Consider the following 23,468-nt stretch of genomic DNA (forward strand, 5'->3'; position numbering starts at 1 on the left):
AAGTGTTCCCTTTTCCCCACAACCTCTGCAGAATAAGTTGTCATCAGTGTTTTTAGTCTTGACCATTCTTACAGGTATAAGATGAAATCTCAGAGTTGTTTTGATTTGCATTTCTCTGATGACTAAGGATGTTGAACATTTCCTTAAGTGTATTTCAGATATTTTGGATTCCTCTGTTAAGATTTCTCTGTTCATGTCTGTACTCCACTTTTTTTATTGGATTATTTGTTCTTTTGATAACCAATTTCTTGACTTCTTTGTATATTTTGGAGGTCAGACCTCTGTCCGATGTGAGGTTTGTGAAGATCTTTCCTCATTCAGTAGGCTACCCTTCGTCATATTGACTGTGTCTCTTGCTTTACAGAAACTTCTCAGTTTCAGGAGGTCCCATTTATTTATTACTGCTCTCAGTGTTGGTGCTACTGACACAATTTAGGGAGTTGTCTCCTGTCCCCACGCATTGAAGGCTACTTCCCACCTTCTCTTCTTTCAGGTGGTCAGATTTATATTGAGGTCTTTAATCCATTTGCATTTAAGTAATGTGCACCCAGATAGATATGGATCTACTTGAATTCTACATGGTGACATCCAGTATGCCAGCACCATTTGTTGAAGATGCTTTCTGTTTTCCATTGTATAATTTTAGCTTCTTTGTCAAAAATCAGGTTTTCATAGGTATGTAGATTAAAATCTGAGTCTTCAATTCAACTCCATTGGTCAACCTTTCTGTTTTTATGCCAGTACCAAGCTGTTTTCATTACTGTAGCTCTATAATAGAACTTGATGTCAGAGTTGGTGATACCCATGGAAGTAACTTTATTTTATAGGATGGTTTTGGTTTTCCTGTTTGTTTGTTTGTTTGTTTTTCATAAAAAGATGAGTATTGTTCTTTCAAGGTCTGTGAAGAATTGTGTTGGGATTTTGATATGGATTGCATTGACTCTATACACTGCTTTTGGTAGGATTGCCAATTTAATTAGGTTGATCCTACCTATCCAAGAGCAAAGGACATCTTTCCATTTTCTGATATCCTCTTTCTTTTCTTTCATCAAAGACTTAATGTTCTTGTACAACAGGTTTTTCTCTTCTTTGGTTTGTGGCCTCAAGATATTTTATGTTATTTATGGCTATGGTGAATGATGATGTTTCTCTCACTTTTTTTTTTACCTTCTTTATCACTTGAGTTTTTTTTGTTTTGTTTTGTTCTGTTTTTCGAGACAGGGTTTCTCTGTAGCTTTGGAGCCTGTGCTGGAACTAGCTCTTATAGATCAGGCTGGCCTTGAACTCACAGAGATCTGCCTGCCTCTGCCTTCCAAGTGCTGGGATTAAAGGCATGCACCACCACTGCCCAGCTCAGCTTCTTTATCATTTGTATATAGGAGGGTACTGATATTTTTTAGTTGATCTTGTATCCTGCCACATCACTGAAGGTATTTATCAGCTGTAGGAGTTCCCTGATTGCATTTTTTAGAGTCACTTGTATGTGCCATCATTTCATCTTCAAATAATGAAAGTTTGACTTCTTCCTTTCCAATTTGATCTCCTTTTGTTGTTTTATTGTTTTAGTTAGTACTTTCAGAACTTTGCTAAGTAGAAATGGAGAGAGTGGACAGCCTTATCTTGTTCCTGATTTTAGTGGAACCATTTTTTTGTTTTTTTTTCTCATTTTTTTATTAAAGATTTCCATCTCCTCCCCTCCTCCTTCCCCTTCCCTCCCCTCCCTTCCACCCATACCCCCACTCCACCCCTCTCCAAGACAAAGAGCCATCAGGGTTCCCTTCACTATGTTAAGTCCAAGGTCCTCCCAGCTCCCCCAAAATCCAGGAAGGTGAGCAACCAAACTGACAAGGCTCACAGTGAGCCTGTCCATGCTGTGGAGTTCATGTTCATTGCCATTGTCCTTGGTTTCTCAGTCCTCCTCCACCATCAGCCACATTCAGAGAGTCCGGTTTGGTCCCCTGTTCCATCAGTCCCATTCCAACTGGACTTGGTGGTCTCCCATTAGATCTGTCCCACCGTCTCAATGGGTAAATGCACTCCTCACGGTCCTGAATTCCTTGCTCATAATCTCCCTCCTTTTGCTCCTCATCAGGACCTTGGGAGCTCAGTCCGGTGCTCCTATGTGGGGCTCTGTCATTTTCTCCATCCAATGCCAGGTGAAGGTTCTATGGTGATATGCAAGATATTCATGAGTATGGCAATAGGATCTGGACATTTCTGGCACCCTCTCCTCAGCTGCCCAAGGACCTAGCTGGGGCGTCTTCCTGGACACCTGGGAACCCTTCTAGAGTCAAGTCTCTGCCAACCCTAGAATGGCTCCCTTAACTAAGATATATAATTCCTTGTTTCCATATCCACCCTTCCTATATCACAACCATCCTATTCCCCCAAGCTCTTCCCATCCTCCACTTCACACTTTTCTCTCCCCATCCCCCACCCCTCCATCCCACCCCACCCCCATGTTCCCATTTTTTGTCCAGCAATCTTGTCTACTTCCATTATCCAGGAGGATAACTATATGTTTTTCTTTGGGTTCACCTTCTTATATAGCTTCTCTAGGATTTTTTTACGAATTATAGGCTCGATGTCCTTTATTTATGACTAGAAAACAATTATGAATGAATACATCCCATGTTCATCTTTTTGGGCCTGGGTTACATCACTCAGGATGCTGTTTTCTATTTCCATCCATTTGCATGCAAAATTCAAGATGTCATTGTTTTTTACCGCCAAGTAGTACTCTAATATGTATATATACCACACTTTGGTATTTTTGATATTTTAGCCAATCTGACAGGTGTAAGATGGTATCTCAAAATTGTTTTGATTTGCATTTCCCTGATCATTAAGGAGGTTGAGCATGACCTTAAGTGTCTTTTGGCCATTTGGACTTCTTCTGTTGAGAATACTATGTTCAGTTCAGAGTCCCATTTTTTAAATGTGTTAATTATCATTTTGAAGTCCAGTCTCTTGAGTTCCTTATATATTTTAGAGATCAGACCTTTGTCAGTTCCAGGGTTGGTGAAGATCTTTCCCCAGTCAGTAGGCTGCCTTTGTGTCTTAGTGACAATGTCCTTTGCTTTACAGAAGCTGCTCAGCATCAGGAGATCCCATTTATTCAATGTTGCCCTTAATGTCTGTGCTGCTGGGGTTATATGTAGGAAACAGTCTCCTGTGCCCATATGTTGTAGAGTACTTCCCACTTTCTCCTGTATCAGGCTCAGTGTGTTCCAATTAATATTGAGGTCTTTAATTCATTTGGACTTGAGTTTTGTGCATGGTAATAGATATGGATCTAATTTTATTCTTCTACAGGTTGACATCCTATTATGCCAGCAACATTTGTTGAAGATGTTCTCTTTCTTCCATTGTGTACTTTTGGCTCCTTTATCGAAGATCACTTGTTCATAGGTTTGTGGGTTTTGATCCGGGTCTTCTGTTCGATTCCATTGGTCAACTTTTCTGTTTTCATTACTGTAGCTCTGTAATAGAGTTTGAAGTCAGGCTTGGTAAAGCCTCCAGAAGTTCCTTTATTCTATAAGATTATTTTGTCTATCCTGGGTTTCTTATTTTTCCATATAAAGTTGATTATTGTCCTCTCAATCTCTGTGAAGAATTTTGTTGGGACCTTGATGGGGATTGCATTGAATCTATAGATTGCTTTTGGTAGAATTGCCATTTTTACTATGTTGATCCTCCCAAACCAAGAGCAAGGGAGATCCTTCCATTTTCTGGTATCCTCTACAATTTGTTCAGAGAATTAAAGTTCTTGTCAAATTGATCCTTCACTTCCTTGGTTAGAGTTACCCGAAGATATTTTATGCTATTTGTGGCTATCGTGAAAGGTGACACTTCTCTGATTTCCCTCTCTGCTTCCTTATCTTTTGTGTATAGGAGGGCAACTGATTTTTTGGAGTTGATCTTGTATCCTGCCACGTTATTGAAGGAGTATATCAGCTGTAGGAGTTCTTTGGTGGAGTTTTTGGGGTCGCTTATGTACACTATCATATCATCTGCAAATAACGAAAGTTTAACTTCTTCCTTTCCAATTCAAATCCCCTTGATCCCTCTAGTTGTCTTATTGCTATTGCTAGAACCTCAAGCACCATATTGAAGAGATAAGGAGAGAGTGGACAGCCTTGTCGTGTTCCTGAATTTAGTGGGATGGCCTTGAGTTACTCTTCATTTAATTTGATGTTAGCTGTCGGCTTGCTGTAAACAGCCTTTATTATATTTAGGAATGACCCTTGTATCCCTAATCTCTCCAAATCTTATCATAAAGGGGTGTTGAATTTTGTCAAATGCTTTTTCTGCATCTAATGAGATGATCATATGGGTTTTATCATTCAGTTTATTTATATGATGGATTACATTGATAGATTTTCGTATGTTGAACCAGCCCTGCATCTCTGGGATGAAGCCAACTTGATTGTAGTGGATATTTTTTCTAATGTGTTCTTGGATTCGGTTTGCCAGTATTTTATTGAGAATTTTTGCGTCAAAGTTGTGAGTGAGATTGGCCTGTAATTCCCTTTCTTGTTTGAGTCTTTGTGTGGTTTAGGTATCAGGGTGACTGTAGCTTCATAAAAGGAATTTGGCAATGACTGTTCTGTTTCTATATTATGAAATACCTTAAGGACTATAGGTATTAGGTCTTCTTGGAAGTTCTGGTAGAATTCTGCATTGATAACATCTGATCCTGGGCTTTTTTTGGTAGGGAGGTTTTTGATAATAGTTTCTAATTCTTTGCGACTAACAGGATTATTTAGATTGTTCACCTGGTCCTGGTTTAACTTTGGTATGTGGTCCTTATCTAAAAAACTGTCCATTTCTTTTACATTTTCCAATTTTGTGGCATAAAGGCTTTTGTAGTAAGATCTAATGATTCTCTGAATTTCCTATGTGTCTGTGGTTATGTCCCCCTTTTCATTTCTGATCTTATTAATTTGTGTGTTCTCTCTCTGCTGTTTGATTAGTTTGGCTAGGGGTTTGTCAATCTTGTTGATTTTCTCCAAGAACCATCTTTTGGTTTCACTGATTCTTTGGATTGTTTTCTGTGTTTCTATTTTGTTGATTTCTGCCCTCAGTTTGATTATTTCCAGTCTTCTACTCCTCCTAGGTGAATCTGCTTCTTTTTTTCTAGAGCTTTCAGGTATGCTGTTAAGTCTCCAATGAGTGCTTTCTCCGTTTTCTTTAAGTGGGCTCTTAGTGCTATGAACTTACCTCTTAGCACTGCTTTCATTGTGTCCCATAGGTTTGAGTATGTTGTGTCTTTGTTTTCATTAAATTCAAGAAAGACTTTAATTTCCTTCTTTATTTCTTCCTTGACCCAGGCGTGGTTCAGTAGTTGACTGTTCAGTTTCCATGAGTTTGTAGGCTTTCTGGGGGTAGCATTGTTGTTGAATTCTAATTTTAATCCATGGTGATCAGATAAGACACAGGTGGTTACTAATATGTTTTTGTTACTGTGGACGTTTGCTTTGTTACCGAGTATGTGGTCAATTTTCGAAAAGGTTCCGTGAGCCGCAGAGAAGGTATATTTTTTCCTATTTGGGTGGAATGTTCTATAGATGTCTGTTAAGTCCACTTGGTTCATTATCTCCATTAAGTCTTTTAATTCTCTGTTAGGTTTCTGTCTGATTGACCTGTCCATTGGTGAGGGATTAGTGTTGAAGTCTCCTACTATTAATGTGTGTGGTTTGATGGCTGTCTTGCGTTCTAGTAATTTTTCTTTTACATAAGTGGGTGCTTTTATATTAGGGGTATAGATATTCAGGATTGAGACTTCATTCTGATGGATTTTTCCTGTTATGAGTATAAAGTGTCCCTTTCCATCTCTTCTGATTGATTTTAGTTTGAAGTCAACTTTGTTGGAAATTAGTATGGCCACACCCGCTTGTTTCTTAGGGCCATTTGCTTGATAAACCTTTTCCCAACCCTTTACTCTGAGTAGATGTCTGTCTTTGTGGTTGAGGTGTGTTTCTTGTAAACAGCAGAATGTTGGATCCTGTTTTCATATCCAATCTCTTAGCCTGTGCCTTTTTATATGTGAATTGAGTCCATTGATATTAAGTGATATTAATGTCCAGTGGTTGTTAACTCTGGTCATTTTTTTTGTAGTAGAGTTTGTGTGTTTCCCTTCTTCTAGTTGTGCTGGTGAAGGTTCCCTAGATGTCTGAGTTATTGTGGGCATTGTTGGTCTCCTTGGTTTGTGATTTTCCTTCTATTACTTTCTGCAAGGCTGGATTTGCGACTATATATTGTTTAAATCTGTTTTTGTCCTGGAATATCTTGTTTTCTCCATCGATGGTGATTGCAAGCTTTGCTGGGTATAGTAGTCTAGGTTTGCATCCATGTTCCCTTAGTGTCTGTAACACATCTATCCAAGACCTTCTGGCTTTCATAGCTTCCATTGAGAAGTCAGGTGTAATTCTGATAGGTTTCCCTTTATTTGTTACATGACCTTTTTCCTTTGCAGCTCTTAATATCTGTTCTTTATTCTGTATGTTTTGTGTTTTGATTATCATATGGCATGGGGATGCTTACTTTTGATCCAATTTCTTCGGTGTTCTGTAGGCTTCTTGTACCTTCATGGCATATCCTTTTTTAGGTTGGGGAAATTTTCTTATATAATTTTGTTGAATATATTTTCTGGGCCTTTGAGTTGTAATTCTTTTCCTTCTTCTACCCCAGTTATTCTTAGGTTTGGTCTTTTCATGGTGTCCCAGATTTCCTGAATGTTTTGTGTTAAGAATTTGTTGGATTTGTTTTGTTCTTTAATCTGTGAGTTTATTTCCTCTATAGTATCTTCAGAGTCTGAGATTCTTTCTTCCATCTCTTGTATTCGGTTGGAAATACTTGTTTCTGAAGTTTCTGTTCATTTACTCAGAATTTCCATTTCCAGTCTTCCCTCGGAATGTGTTTTCTTCATTACCTCCATTGCATTTATCAGGTCTTGTACTGTTTCCCTTACCTGTTTGATTGCTTTTTCTTGTTTTTTTTTTTCTTTTTCTTTGGTATCTTTGAGAGATTTATTTATTTCATCTACCTTTTTTTTGTCATCTCCATTTCTTTGTGGCAGTTTTTTACCTCCTGTTTAAGGTCCTCTATTATTTTCCTAAAGTACTGTTTAAGGTCAATTTCTTCTATTTCTTCTGGAGTAGAGTGTTCAGTTCTTGTTGGTTTGGGATGTCTGGATTCTAGTGATGTCATGTTGCCTTTCATGTTGTTGGAGGAGTTCTTACATTGGCGCCTGCCCATGTCTTCCTTCAAATGGAGCCAGAAGATACTTGGTGTCTTAAACCAATCTTTGCTGTGACTGAATCTGGTTGGATCTCCTTAGTGCCTGAGCAGGAGCTATTCCTTGCCACATAATCTGAAGGAGCCCACACTCCCTTGCAGGAATCCTCAGACCTGCCTGGAGGGCAGACTCTCACCCCTTTGTGTGGATGGCTTTAGTACAGGAGCAGGACACTTGAATACACTAGGGAAGGCTTTTGATGGGCGGGGACGTGAGAATCAAAGACAACCCTGCAGCAGGAGCTGGGGGAGGGGGGCTGTGCTCTCTTCCAGGGCAGGTTGCCCCAGGGTCGCACACACTCACCAGTCCAGATGGAACTCCACTGTACCGGATCGGTTTGCAAATATTTTATTGAGTACTTTGCATGAATGTTACTGAGGGAGACTGATCAGTAATTTTCCTGTAAAATTGACCACATTCTCAGCAACAAAGCAAACCTCAACATATACAAAAACTTAGAAAACCATCTGTATCTTATAGGAGCACCATGGTTTAAAGTTAGAATTTAACAACAACACTAATTGCAGAAAGTCTACAAACTCATTGAAATTGAACAGTGCTCAATTGAATCACCATTGTGTTAAGGAAGAAAGAAAGAAAGAAAGAAAGAAAGAAAGAAAGAAAGAAAGAAAGAAAGAGATTAAACACTTACTAGAAATCAATAAAAATGAAGGCAAAAGGTATGCAAACATATGGGACACTATGAAAGCAGTGCTAAGAGGAGAGTTCAAGGCACTTAATCCCTACATAAAGAAACTGGAGAAATCTGACACTAGTGACTTAACAGCACACCTGAAAGTTCTATAACAAAAAAAGCAGACCCACTCAGAAGGAGTAGATGACAGGAAATAATCAAACTGAGGGATAAAATCCATAAAATAGAAATGAAGTAAATAATACAAAAAAAATCAATGAAACATATATATATGGGGCATTTTTGGAGAAAATCAACAAGATAGACAAGCCCTTGTCTGAACTAATCAAAAAGCAGTGAGAAAACATCCAAATTAATTAAATCAGAAATTAGCAGACACTGAGGAAATCCAGAGAATCATTAGGTCATACTACAAACACAAGTACTGCCAAAATTGGAAAATGCAAAAGAAATGAATAATTTCTGGGTAGGTACCACATACCAAAAATGAAAACACCAAGTGAACAATTTAAATACGCCTATAACCTACCAGGAAATAGAAACATTCATCAAAAGCTTACCAACCAAAAAAAGCCTAGGGTCAGATGATTTCAGTGCAGAATTCTACCAGAACTTCAAGGAAGAGCTAATACCTATACTCCTCAAATTGTTCCACATAATAGAAACAGAAGGATCTTTTTATGATCCTTAACTCTTTTCGTGAGGCTACAGTTACTCAGATACTGAAATCACACGAAAAGACAACCAGGAAAGAAAATTACTGATCAGTCTCCCTCAGTAACAATCATGCAAAGTACTCATAAAATACTTGCAAACCAAATCCAAGCACACATCTAAAAAAATCGTCAAACATGATCAAATCTACTTCATCCCAGAAATGAGTACAGGGATGGTTGAACATGCAAAAATGTACCATATAAATTAACTGACAGAAAAAAACCCATATGATCATCTCATTAGATGCTGAAAAAGCATTCAACAAAATCAAAAACCCTTCATGAAAATGGTCTTGGAGTAACCAGGGATATAAGGATATATCTAAATATAATAAAAGTAATATACATCAAGTTGACAGCCAATATTAAATTAAATGGAGAGAAATAAAAAATGGTTCCACTAAAATCAGGAACAAGATAAGGCTGTCCACTCTCTCCATTTCTACTTAGCAAAGTTCTGAAAGTACTAACTAAAACAATAAAACAACAAAAGGAGATCAAATTGGAAAGGAAGAAGTCAAACTTTCATTATTTGAAGATGAAATGATGGCACATACAAGTGACTCTAAAAAATGCAATCAGGGAACTCCTACAGCTGATAAATACCTTCAGTGATGTGGCAGGATACAAGATCAACTAAAAAATATCAGTACCCTCCTATATACAAATGATAAAGAAGCTGAGCTGGGCAGTGGTGGTGCATGCCTTTAATCCCAGCACTTGGAAGGCAGAGGCAGGCAGATCTCTGTGAGTTCAAGGCCAGCCTGATCTATAAGAGCTAGTTCCAGCACAGGCTCCAAAGCTACAGAGAAACCCTGTCTCGAAAAACAGAACAAAACAAAACAAAAAAAACTCAAGTGATAAAGAAGGTAAAAAAAAAAGTGAGAGAAACATCATCATTCACCATAGCCATAAATAACATAAAATATCTTGAGGCCACAAACCAAAGAAGAGAAAAACCTGTTGTACAAGAACATTAAGTCTTTGATGAAAGAAAAGAAAGAGGATATCAGAAAATGGAAAGATGTCCTTTGCTCTTGGATAGGTAGGATCAACCTAATTAAATTGGCAATCCTACCAAAAGCAGTGTATAGAGTCAATGCAATCCATATCAAAATCCCAACACAATTCTTCACAGACCTTGAAAGAACAATACTCATCTTTTTATGAAAAACAAACAAACAAACAAACAGGAAAACCAAAACCATCCTATAAAATAAAGTTACTTCCATGGGTATCACCAACTCTGACATCAAGTTCTATTATAGAGCTACAGTAATGAAAACAGCTTGGTACTGGCATAAAAACAGAAAGGTTGACCAATGGAGTTGAATTGAAGACTCAGATTTTAATCTACATACCTATGAAAACCTGATTTTTGACAAAGAAGCTAAAATTATACAATGGAAAACAGAAAGCATCTTCAACAAATGGTGCTGGCATACTGGATGTCACCATGTAGAATTCAAGTAGATCCATATCTATCTGGGTGCACATTACTTAAATGCAAATGGATTAAAGACCTCAATATAAATCTGACCACCTGAAAGAAGAGAAGGTGGGAAGTAGCCTTCAATGCGTGGGGACAGGAGACAACTCCCTAAATTGTGTCAGTAGCACCAACACTGAGAGCAGTAATAAATAAATGGGACCTCCTGAAACTGAGAAGTTTCTGTAAAGCAAGAGACACAGTCAATATGACGAAGGGTAGCCTACTGAATGAGGAAAGATCTTCACAAACCTCACATCGGACAGAGGTCTGACCTCCAAAATATACAAAGAAGTCAAGAAATTGGTTATCAAAAGAACAAATAATCCAATAAAAAAAGTGGAGTACAGACATGAACAGAGAAATCTTAACAGAGGAATCCAAAATATCTGAAATACACTTAAGGAAATGTTCAACATCCTTAGTCATCAGAGAAATGCAAATCAAAACAACTCTGAGATTCCATCTTACACCTGTAAGAATGGTCAAGACTAAAAACACTGATGACAACTTATTCTGCAGAGGTTGTGGGGAAAAGGGAACACTTCTGCATTGCTGGTGGGAATGCAAACTGGTACAACCCCTTTTGATGTCAGTGTGGAAATTTCTCAGAAAACTAGGAAAAAGCCTTCCTCAAGACCCAGTAATACCACTTTTGCATATATATATACAAAGAATGCTCAATTGTTTCACAAGGACATGTGCTCAACTATGTTCATAGCAGCTTTGTTTGTCATAGCCAGAACCTGGAAACAACCTAAATGCCCCTCAACTGAAGAATAGATAAGGAAAATATGGTACATTTACACAATGGAATACTATACAGCAGAAAAAATAACGACATCTTGAATTTTGCAGGAAATTGAATAGAATGTATGAAATTGAATACAATGTATGAAAGTTTCCATATGAAACTTTGAATTTTCCTTTAAAGATCAGTGAAGACATGTTTTAGAATTTTGATAGAAATGGCATTGAATCTGTAGACTACTTTAAGTAGTATGGCCATTTTTAAAACATTGCTCCCACATATCCATGAACATGAGTTTTCTTTGGATCTTTTGATATCTTTTTCAATGAGTTGAAGGTTTTATCACAAAGGCTTTTCATTTGCTTGGTTAAATATACCCCAGGTATTTTAAAGTATTTCAGGTTATTGTCATGGATAATGTTTTACTAATTTTTCTCTACTCTAATTGTTAGTTGTATATGGGATGGCTACTGATTTTTCTGAGTTAAATTTGGATCAGGCAGCTTAGCTGAATGTATTTATCAGTTGTAGGTATTTCCATGTTAAATTTTTAGAGTCATTTATGTACACTACACTATTATCTGCAAATAAAGATACTTTGCCTGCTTTTAACCAATTTGTATCTTCTTGATCTCCTTCAATTTTCTTATTGCTCTAGTTAAGACTTGAAGTACTAAATTATATAGGTATGGAGAAAGTGGACAACCTTGTATTGTTTTTTATTTTAGTGGAATTGCTTTGAGTTTCTCTCCATTTATGTTAATGTCAGCTATGAATTTTGTTTAAACTGCCTCAATTCTGTTAAGATATGTATTAAAAACCCATATCAGGACCTATGCCATAATGGGATGTTGGATTTTGTCAAAAGCTTTTCCTGCTTCTAAAGAGATGATCACTTTTTTCAATTTCTTTATATGGCAGATTACATTTATTGATTTATATTTGTTGAATTGTCACTGCACCCCGAGAATGAAGTCTGCTTGAACGTAGTGGACGGTTGTTTGATGTGTTCTTAGATTCTGTTTTCAAGTACTGAATGGAGAATTTTAGCATCTATGCTCAAAAGGGGAATTGGAAAGAAATTCTCTTTGTTGTGTCTCTCCATTGCCCTGGTATCAGGGTAAATGTAACGTTATAAAATGAATTGGCAATGTTACTTCTGTTTCCAATATGTAGAATAATTTGAGGAGTACTTGGACTAAGACTTTTTTGAAAACACAGTAGAATTATGTGCTAAAATTATCTGGCCCTGTTCTTGGAGGCTGGGCTAAAGCAATGAGTGAATGTAGAGAAGTAAGGAGGGGAGGACTATGTGGCCCACTTGAGGGGAAATGAAGAGGAAGTTAAATTTCATGCAGACAGACTAAAAAGAAGCAGAGTGTTTTGGTTTTAATACATTACTTCTTGTCCCAAAGTAATTAATATGTGTCAGGGTCTCATTATAGAAAAGAAATCAAGAAGCACTTTTCCTGGGGATTTAACCAGGAGCCAGTCAAGATTTAAATTTTTACTACTCTTTCCCTGTGTCTTCCATCCTTCTCTGCCTGTCTGTTTCATAAGTCAGAAGTAGTGGTTAACTGAACAATGACTTGTTGATCTATCTGCCCTGACTGTTTCTGTTTCTCTGTTTGCATCATAGCAGGATTTGCTTTTATTGAACATTTATTTACCTTCACATGGAGGAAGAAATAAGGGATACTTTATAGAAATGTTTAAAAGTATTTTGCAAGTGATTAAATTATATTGACTCCTGTTGGGGCAGCTGGCCTAATCCCTGAGTTCAGGGGCGTGGCTGCCCCAGGGGAGAAAGGTACCTTTAAAAAGAACCGGGTTGGGGATAGACGCCCCTGTTTTTTCCCCGCGTCACCCTCTGCTTCACTGGAGCCTTGGCTTTATAAGTTCCCTTATTCTCCTTTTATTAAAACTGATTTATTCTAAAAGGACTATTTTTGGTTATTTCCAAATTCCTCCGACCGCCGCTACAGACTCCCACTCCTCCTAACTGAGTCAGATAAGAAACACTGTTGAAAACATCACTGGACACAGATCTTTCAACATATATCTGTGTTACTTCTAACATTTATTGTGGATATTTGTTTCATAAGGTTGATTTCAAACTAGCTGTCTTCATGTTTTATTACTATAACATACATACACATCAGCATTACACTTGGGTCAGGGGCATGGAAGATTACATATTTTAGGAGTAAAACTATGCATTAGCTTAGGTTGTAAAAATTGAATACATGGGGAATCCAAAGCAAGTAGAATTGGTTGTTACATTGTTCTAAATGCAGGCTAATCACACAGGTTCAGTGCAATATTAGGATAGCAGTATTAAATCTTAAATGACCTAGACATGCGTAGAATTACCTCTGCCTCTCAGGGCCAACACAACCTCCAGTCTCTAGGAATGTAAGTGATATTTCCATAAACATTCATCTGCACAGCACAGTGTACTTGAAACTTCACATGTTGCCCTCAGTCCCTGCTCCCAAGAGTATAATCCCTGCCTGGTACTCCTACTGGGACTCTCACCTTCTGATACTCCAGGAGAGAAGAGTGACTACGCTTCTAAGCTGAGCTTCTGAAATGTTCACTACTCTGCTAAATGTTTCTCTTTCTTATTGATGGGTACAAGTGTTTTTCAGAGGTAATTTCAAGTCCCACAGCATAACTGTAACTGTCCCTTCTTGTGACATCATCCCACAATCCTCCAAGGGAATGAACACTGAGAACACTCAACCTTCATTTGGGGGGTTGCTGTCAATTTCGTAGCTATATGTGGGTTGTAGATCCCATTGGCCACTGAGGTTTTACCCAGCAGCCAACATCTCAGATGCATCCTATCTGCAGAGGTGAGTTGCTTTCCTTCAGGCACCCAGTCTTCAGAGAACAGGGCAATCTCTGGAAGGTGGGTGACTGTAGACCGCACATGATCTTTCTCTTTCAGCAAAGGGCTCCTGCACAGGTTGAATGTTCATAGTGAGAAGCATAATCCTGAGACCTGAACACAATATGATTTCATGGATGCTGCAGGTGAGAGACACTATCCTGGAATTCTACTTGGGTGCTCTTTTCCAAGACAGTAGCCATGTGTTTGCTCCCACTAAGGTTCGTTGCTAGTGACTAAAACAGTTTAAACAGTTTATTCCAGTTTTCAGATTCAACTGCACTACTTTTGATTTAGTAAGCTCAGACTTTGTGCTGTGTGCTGGTAAAACTTTCCCCTAATTTAGTGAATTACATGAGTTTTAAGAGCTGTTTGATATCCTTTGAATATTTACACCTCAAATTCTGCTTTCCCCTGGGGCTTCATGTGGATATTTTTTCTTTACTATAACTAAGAATATATAATGGCATAGTGAGAAATTAGTATCTTTCTTACAGGGCATTGTGTTCTGGGTTGTAAAAAGAGGAGCAAGTGGTAAACTGATGTTTCAGTATCCAAATTCCATGCCCATGGGCATTTGAATAACTGATTGAGTGCAACCTCATGTCACTCAGTTCTGATGCCTCTGCTATGTCCACTTCCTGCAGACACAACTGTCTATGACACTAGAATCTTGCTTTTTGTTTGTTTGGTTTTTTGAGACATGGTCTATTTATTTAGTCCTTGTTGTCCTACAGCTTGTTATGTAGACCAGGCTAACCTCTCATCCATAGAGATTCTCTCATCTCTGCCTACTAGGAGCTGGAATTAAAGGTATGTGTTACTATTCCCTGCCCAGATACTGCTATTGACTCAAACAGATATGTCCATTATTATTGTGTTACGTGTTAGGTGTCCACTGCATCAATGACTGACAGTATACAAGTATTTGCTGACTTTTTTACAGTAATATTAGTTAAATTTCCTGTCTCCAAATTCAGAAGGAATGCATCTATTTTCAACATTTCCATGTAGTGTCTATCGTGTTTTAATTTAATTAAAAACAGGTGAAAAATTACCAGGGATCCTCCTATTGAATTAGTACCTTCATTGCATCCTGTTGTAAATATATTGATAAGTTGTTTGATATTTCCATGTATTTAGACATGATTAAATTTGATAGAGTTTTTTTAATGATATATACCTAATTAAATGATTAAAACGTAGCATTGGAACACTTAAAGGCAAGCATATGAATATATGTGTACATGCAGAAACATGTAAATGCAATTACATGTGTGTGTTTGCCAAAGGCGAATACAGATTTTTTTCTTGATAGCTGATGGCCACTATTTTTAAATTTTTTTTCTTATTCTCCTTGTATATTCTCAACTTTTATTGTTTTTATTGTTCTCTTTTATCTAGTCTCATCTTTTATCTTTCAGAAATTTACATGTATTTCGATCATTTTCATACCCCCTCACTTCTCACAGTTACACCGTATTTATCTAGCCACCCATGGTTGTGCCTTTTTAATTTTTTAACACAAATCATAGTTTGTGGTGCCCATATGTTCTTCGGTGTGTGTTCATCCATGGAATCATAGTTGAATTATTGGGACCACATTTTTAAAAGAAGCTGGCTCCCCCTTTTCTTCTAGCTATCAATTGTCAATAGTATTTTAGTTACAGGTTACTCTTTCCTCTAGAGCCAGCCAGACTCCTTTCTGGTAGTCTCTTCCTTTTCCTGGTTGCTGGGACCTGGGAAACCTTTGGTCTTCACGTAGTACATGCAGCTAAGTGTAGTTTCATCATTAGACCATCTCACCAGTGCTCTTGTGGATTTTAAACAAACTACCGGTTGTAAAGCACTTGAAAAACACAAACACCTATGAATGATAATATAAAATGATAATATGATAATATAATACGTTACTACAATGTACCAGTTTATTATTGCTAATTTAAACAACAGCAATTTATTGAGAAGTATCTAACTACTTATTAGAAAGATATAGCATTACTTATCAATGTAAAGTAATAGTGTCTATGAAGTACACTGTTTGGCACACTAAGAAAAATAATATCCTTTTTTTTCAAGTATCCTCTGGAAATGTTGTGCAGTGACCCGGGAACATGACGGAATGGCCTGCAGAGACCTGGCTGTGGGGATCTTCTTATTGACCCAGACGGCACTGGGAATGCTGGGGAACTCAGTCTTACTTTCTTGTTTTATTATTGCTGATTTCTCTGGAATAAGGGCAAAGCCCACAGACCTGATTGTCAAACACCTGACCATAGCCAACTTGATAGTTCTGTGCAAAGGAATCCCTCAGTCAACAGCTGCTTTTAGTCAGAATTACTATCTAGATTATGTTTCATGTAAACTTACCTTATATTTTCATAGGGTTGCCAGAGGAGTATCCCTAGGCTCCACATCCCTGATGAGTGTCTTTCAGGCCATCACCATCAGCCCCTCTAATTCCAAATTGGCACAGCTCAAGGTCAGAGCCCCCAGGTTCATTGGTCCTTCCCTGGGCCTGTGCTGGGCCATCCAACTGTTGGTATATGTCTTCGTTCCTGTATACACAACTGACATTTGGGGTGGAAAAAATGTTACTATGATAAAAGATTTTGGATTTTGTGTTGTCATAAATTCTGGAAGACTAATTAATACACTTTTTGCAATCCTATTGACATCCAGTGATGTCATTTTTTTTGGACTCATGATGTTGGCTAGTGGCTACATGATATGTATCTTGCTCAAACATAAGAAGAGGATGCAGCACATCTTCAAACCCCTGTCTCCTAGGTCATCACCTGAGACCAGAGCCACCCAAAGCATCCTCACCTTAGTGAGCTGTTTTGTTTTTTTCTATGTAATCTCTATTGTGATTACATTTTACGTGTCTGTCCTTGAACAAACCACTAGGTGGCTGTCTAACACTGGTGTAGCCATGGCTGCATGTTTCCCAGCGTTTTGCCCCTTTCTGCTGATCAGACACTATGCTTCCTTTTGCAAGCTCTGCTGTACCTGTTCTCATCAGACAACACACAGTGCTTGTGTTTTCAGAGAACTCTAAAAACTGGGCTGTCTGTATCTCTCTTTCCTGTCTTCTATTCAGTTTTGTTATGTGAACCCACTGTCAATATCAACCTTCAAAGTATACACTAACTGTCTACTAAGTTTCTTTCCAATGCAGTTTGTAACGTTCTCTGGACACAGACAATCCATGATGTATGTATGATGTGAGGACTGAAACAATAATCCCTCACTATTTTAATGGAGAACCTCACAGTAGCAGAGATAATTAAGCTGTGGGGCTATGGGGAGTATAGTCTTTTAGGTGAGCGTATACGAGGATGGGATTTGTTAAATCAACATTTTTTTCTTCAGTTCAATAGTTAACCAATATAGGTCTGCACCTAGACCATCATCCTAAATTGCAGAATCAAGTGTTGGTGGCTTTAAGGAATTAAGAACAAGTGAAAAGGATGAAAAAGGTCAGAATGACTCATGGATGGAAATAAAACATGCAAATTTTGGGTTCTGACAGATACGTAGAATAAGTAGATACTGCATTTCCTAAATCTAAAGTGCAATTCACAACCCTGAAAAATGTTTAGAAATGTATTTTTAAAAGTCAGATTAAGATAAACTTTCAAATGAAGATGTTTGGAGTTGAACTGTGGCAATTACATACAAAATACTAAGTATTGGAGATAGTCACATAAGCAAGTGTCAGGTTTATAGTTTAAATTAAGATTAAAGACAGATGGGAGACTATAAGTATATTAGTGAGTAGCAAAACTTTGTTGTCCCTGTTCTTGGGAGAAAACGTGGGAAGATTATATATTTGAATTCAGCCTAGTTGACATAGTGATACTCTGTCACCAAAACAAAACAAAACAAAGAATGTTCTGGAGCACTATCAGAGATTAATACAAGATACATAATTTAAAATGAACATTTAAGCAAACGATGGTGCTATAAAGTCTCTCTGAGGTAATGATGTCATCTGTTTTACTTTAAAATTGTTGGTTGTAGTGGGAAGCGGCGGGGCTGCGTTCCCGCCGCCCAGTTCCCAGCAACCAGCTAATCCGCCGCCGGCTAGCTTTACCCAAAATAATTACACGGAAACTGTATTCTTTTAAATACTGCCTGGCCCATTATCTGTAGCCTCTTATTAGTTAATTCTCACATCTTCCTTTAACCCATATTTAGTAATTTGGGTAGCACCACGAGTTGTGGCTTACCAGGAGAGATCTTAACCTGCGTCCATCTCGGAGAGGAGCAGCATGGAGCCTCACCACGCGACTGCCTGAAGCGTCTCCCCAACTCTACTTCCTTGTTCCCACAATTCTGTTCTGTCTACTCCACCTACCTAATTTTCTGTTAAAGGGCCAAGGCAGTTTTCTTTATTAATAATGAAAGTAACACATAAACACTCCTCCATCATTTCCCCTTTTTCTGTTTAAACAAAAAAGAAAGGCTTTAACTTTAACATAGTAAAATTACATGTAACAAAACAGTTATCAAGCAAGTATTACAGTTACAATATTTAAATCTATTTTATCTTTTATCATAACTAAGGAAAGCTATAACTATCTATTTATTCTTCAACTCCATCAAAGACTCCAGAAGGATATAATGCTACCTAAGTAAATAAGAAATAAGTAACTTATAAAACTCTAGAAATGACAGAGACAACTCGCTGCCTGGACAGTCACCCAAAGTTCCTCTGTACCGTTGAGGCATCCATCTTCAGCCTTCAGGCCCATAGTGTCCAACAGACTTTTTCATGAAGCAGGAAATTCCAAAGACAGTTCAGTCACTTTCTGCTGTGTCCTGCAGAACGTCTCGCAGACTCTTTCATGAATCAGGAACCCCAAAAGGCCATCTCACCTTTAGGCAAGTTCAGCAGTCCTCTTTCTGTGGATTCCTTGTGTCCAGTTTATGCAACAGTCCAGGCAAGAGCAGTTTCTTGCCCAAATGGCTAACAAACTCCATAAGTAGCCTCTTCAATGCCCATCTTCCTCTCGAAGTAGATTGGTGCTGCCAGGAGCAGATGTGTCTCATTGTCATGAAAAATCCTAAGTTATTAAAACATTAAATGCCATATTCTGCAGTCTTTGAAAGATATGAAGAATGTCTATCTAACTGAAATATATCTCTATATATCTAGAAAATCTAATAACATGACTACAAGCTTAACTATTATCAATGATTATCCATTAACAACCTATATTTCCTAATTATACATTACAGTTTTTAAAATGAACTACAATCACAATAGCTTAATCAAGATCAGAAATACATATACATATAACAAAATTGACCTTAAAATCTATACCAAAGCAAATTCATATCTGTATCATCTCCCCCTTTAAATGTAAAAGAACATTTATAAGCAATATTTGGGAAAATGGGCGCAGTTTTTTCTCTCCAAACTGCTTCCTGCTGAATGGGGGCGTTGTTATTTAGGTCTTTCATGGTATAACCTGTCTGCTAGGTTCATCTCAGTCGGCAGTTGAGCGAAGTAATTTTTTGAAGATGTTCACAGCAACCTTTCAGGAGGGCGTGGTCTATCATACCATATTGGGATAGAAGCAATCCACAGAGTCTCATCCTCTGTGAAAACAAAAGAAGAAACTCTTTTCCAAAGCATCATGTTCTTAGATCCAAATCCTGAAGTCATACCATTAAAATGTCCATTCTGGTCTAGACTGGCAGCCCATATAATGAAATGTCTCTCTGTACTTAGCTCCTTTACAGTCAAAAAAATCAAAGAAAACACAACAAAATACATAATCCAGACTCTCTGTGAATTTTCCATTTTTACGTGGCTTATTTTCACTCTATCACTTTACTTTATTCTGTCTCTTTAAAGACTTTACCCCTTTTTTAAGGCATTAACTTTATTCTCTATATTTTCTTTTTCTCTCTTTTAAGCCTACGTGAGCCATTTAAAGGCCTTCTATGTCTGAATCTTTTCTATTGTGAATCTGTAATTTTTTTACTGTCGAGAAACTTGTTTGATTTGAGCCTTTACATTGCTAAGCGCTTAAGACTCTAAGCTGTGACATTCCTAGGTCAAAAAACAGGTACTGTGAGCTTGCCACGCCCAGTCCAACATAGCTGAGCCGCTTGTGACTCTGAATTGGTTGCAGCTCTGAGCTGCAGAGCAGCGGGCTGCTCTGGATGTTGGCTCCACCTCTCTCCAATTTCAAAATGGAGGATGTACCATTTTCTACTAGCTCTGGGGCCGCCAGGTAGGAGCCGCACTCAGCACTTTAACTCTGAGACTGAGCGTGCAGCACAAAAACTCTTTTAATCCAAGTTACAGCCAAATCAGATGCGCAGAGCACTGCGCAGACTGAAAACACCTCTCTCTCTATGGCGGCGGCAGGAATCCGCAAACGCTGTCCCGCTCGCCTAAGCCTGATTCCGCCATCTGCCCAGGTGCAGGCAGGGAGCAGTGAGCCATTGGCATGGTCTCAGAGAACTTTCTTTCCGATACCAAGCGGGCAAGGTTTTTAAGTGGATTTAGTGACCACGTTGGAGCGCCAATCTGTAGTGGGAAGCGGCGGGGCTGCGTTCCCGCCGCCCAGTTCCCAGCAACCAGCTAATCCGCCGCCGGCTAGCTTTACCCAAAATAATTACACGGAAACTGTATTCTTTTAAATACTGCCTGGCCCATTATCTGTAGCCTCTTATTAGTTAATTCTCACATCTTCCTTTAACCCATATTTAGTAATTTGGGTAGCACCACGAGTTGTGGCTTACCAGGAGAGATCTTAACCTGCGTCCATCTCGGAGAGGAGCAGCATGGAGCCTCACCACGCGACTGCCTGAAGCGTCTCCCCAACTCTACTTCCTTGTTCCCACAATTCTGTTCTGTCTACTCCACCTACCTAATTTTCTGTTAAAGGGCCAAGGCAGTTTTCTTTATTAATAATGAAAGTAACACATAAACACTCCTCCATCAGTTGGTAGTTTTGACCATTAACTTCCAAAGTTGACTGAACTAAAACAATGACCTGCTCCGAAAAGAAGAGAATTTTGTGAGTGCGTGGCGTGATGGCACAGAATGCAGCATTGGTGCTTCCAGAGTCTCCATGCTACTCGCCCCTTTCAGAGAAATTGTACCTCTACCCTCAGGCATATGTCTCAGCTTTTTAATCAACATCCACGTTCACCCATGTTGATTTAAAACAGTACATACTATTCACTGTAAAACTTTAATTCATTCATCCACAATCATTTTCTTAGTGTAAATTTATATTTTACTTCATGGGAGTCCATGTTTTGTATGGATAATTATCAGCAACTTCCCTGTTTTCAGTTTTGAAAAGTGAGATTATTAAATACAGAGTCAGCAGCAGTGAAAGGAAAAAATCACGAAATAGCTGGAACGCAGTAAGTTTTCAGAACAGTTGTTCACAGTATCCAGCATACACTCACTTGGACAGCCCATGAAATATAAGAATCAGTAGGAGGATTTTCATGGTGGGGGAGGAGAATATGAAGGAGGGAAGGAGAGAACCCACCCTCAGGATGTAAAGTATGAGTGAAGAATTTTTTTAAAAAAACTTTCTGATAAAAAAAAAACCCAAAAAACTAGAAAAACATGCTGGTAATCAAGAAAAGCATTTTTAATAAATGGTGCTGGTCTAACTGGAAATGGTTTGGGAATACAAATAGATCCATATTTATTACCCTGCTCAAAAATCAAGCCAAGTGGATCAAAGAACTCAATATAAAATCAGACATGGCACCTGACTAAGAGAAAGCATGGAATAGCCTTAAATGTATCAGCAGTGGAGATGATTCCATACACAGAACACAGATATCACCAGCACTACAATCAACAATTCACAAATGAGACCTTATAGATGAAGGCTGGTTCCTGGCCACCCAGACCTGAAATAATCACCCCAGAACTGTATTAATTAAAACACTGCTTGGCCTATTAGCTCAGGCTTCTTATTAATTAACTCTTGCATCTAAATTAATCCATTCCTATTAGTTTATATTTTACCATGATGCTCGTGGTTTACTAGTACAGTTCTGGGGAATCTGTCCCCTTTGGTGGCTACATGGCATCTCTGTGACTCTGCCTTCTTTCCTTATCTTATCTGCTTGGAATTCCCACCTTACTCTATTCTGCCCTGCCAGAGGGCAATTCAGTTTTTTCATTAACAAATAAAAGCAACACATATACAGAAGGATTTCTCACACCATTCCCCCTTTTGCTTTAACATAGTAAAATCACATATACCAAAAAAGTTATCAAGCAAGAATTATAGTTACAATATTTAGTCCATTTACATTTGGCAAATTAAGGAAAATACTCTACCATCTACCCTATATTTGTGACTATAAAGTTTTATATTTAATCTATCTTTTATAATTAAAGCTATCTTTCTTCAACTCCATCAGAGACTCTAGGAGGAATATATTACCTAAGTAAACAGGAAGTGCATTGTAAGCAACTTTCAAAACTCTAGAATTGACAGAGACATTTTGTCACCTAAAGTTCCTCGGTAACATTGTGGCATCCATCTTTAGCCTACAGCCCCATAGCATCTGGCAGACCTTTTCATGAAGCAGAAAATTTCAAAGACAATTATGCCTGTATTTGCTGATTGTCAATCACTTTCTTCTGGCTCCTGCAGAATGTCTGGCAGACTCTTTCATGAAGCAGGGACCCTGAAGGACTGTTTCATCTTCTTTAGGCAAGTTCAAGAGTCATTTTTCTGTGGGTCCTGCATCACGGCATACTATTGAGAGACCAAGATCCATACCAATGAAAAGTATTCATCTGTAGAGCATATCCCTTTTTAAATGAAAACAAACATTTATTAAAAAAAACATTTAGGGGATTTGGCTGTTTTTATGTCCAAACTGCTTCCTACTTTTTGATGGACGAAGTATTTTGAGGGGTTTGTGGAGACCTTTTAGGTGGTCTTGTTTCATCAAACCACATTAGTCTAGAAGGAATCCACAGGTTATCATTCTCTGTGGAAACAAAAGAGAACCTCCTATCTAAATCAGTTTATCCTTAGACACAAATTTTGATATCAAGATACCTTTAAAATATATATTTTGGTTTAGCTTAGCAGCCCCCAGTATCAAATATCTCTCCTTAGTCACGGAATTTAAAGAAAACACAATAATATACTCTGTGTATTTTCCATCTTTATGTGACTTATGTTTATTTACTCTTTTAATGTATTATTATCCGTACTCTTTTATATTACTTTTACTGTATCTTTAACGACTTTGCTTTACTTTTAAAACTAATTTCTAACTGTCTATACTCTATTTTTCTCTGTCTTTCAACCCTACAAACATTTTTTAAACATACTACAACCCATTTAAAGGTTTATTTCTGTCTGAACATGTCTTTATTTCATATCTTTAAACATTTTATGACTAGTAACACTTTTAAAATATTAAGCAACTTGGATTCAGTGGCCCTGGATGCTAGCTCTGCCTCTCTTAGCCATTTAATATGGTGGCAGTACCTTTACCTATAGCTCTGAGACTGCCAGGTAGTACCTACAATCACCACTTTAACTGTGGGAAGGATCATGCAGAACATAAACTTTTTTATCTGAGAAAACATTGAATCTGCCTTGCAGTCCACTGCAAGGCCTGGAAATATCTCTGTGTATGGCTG

The 23,468-nt window shown here is 38.0% G+C and overlaps 1 protein-coding gene across 1 annotated transcript in view; it reads right to left on the minus strand.

Annotated features, from left to right (window-relative positions):
• LOC119821800 overlaps positions 1-23,468 on the minus strand; it is a 49,415-nt gene that overhangs the window by 20,543 nt on the left and 5,404 nt on the right. The window contains 3 exon segments of the mRNA XM_042055589.1: positions 13,732-13,874; positions 14,300-14,445; positions 16,689-16,925. Of these exon segments, the coding sequence (XP_041911523.1) occupies positions 13,732-13,874; positions 14,300-14,445; positions 16,689-16,925 (526 nt within the window).

The sequence above is a fragment of the Arvicola amphibius genome, chromosome 8, assembly GCF_903992535.2.
Source record: "Arvicola amphibius chromosome 8, mArvAmp1.2, whole genome shotgun sequence".
Classification (NCBI taxonomy): Eukaryota; Metazoa; Chordata; class Mammalia; order Rodentia; family Cricetidae; genus Arvicola; species Arvicola amphibius.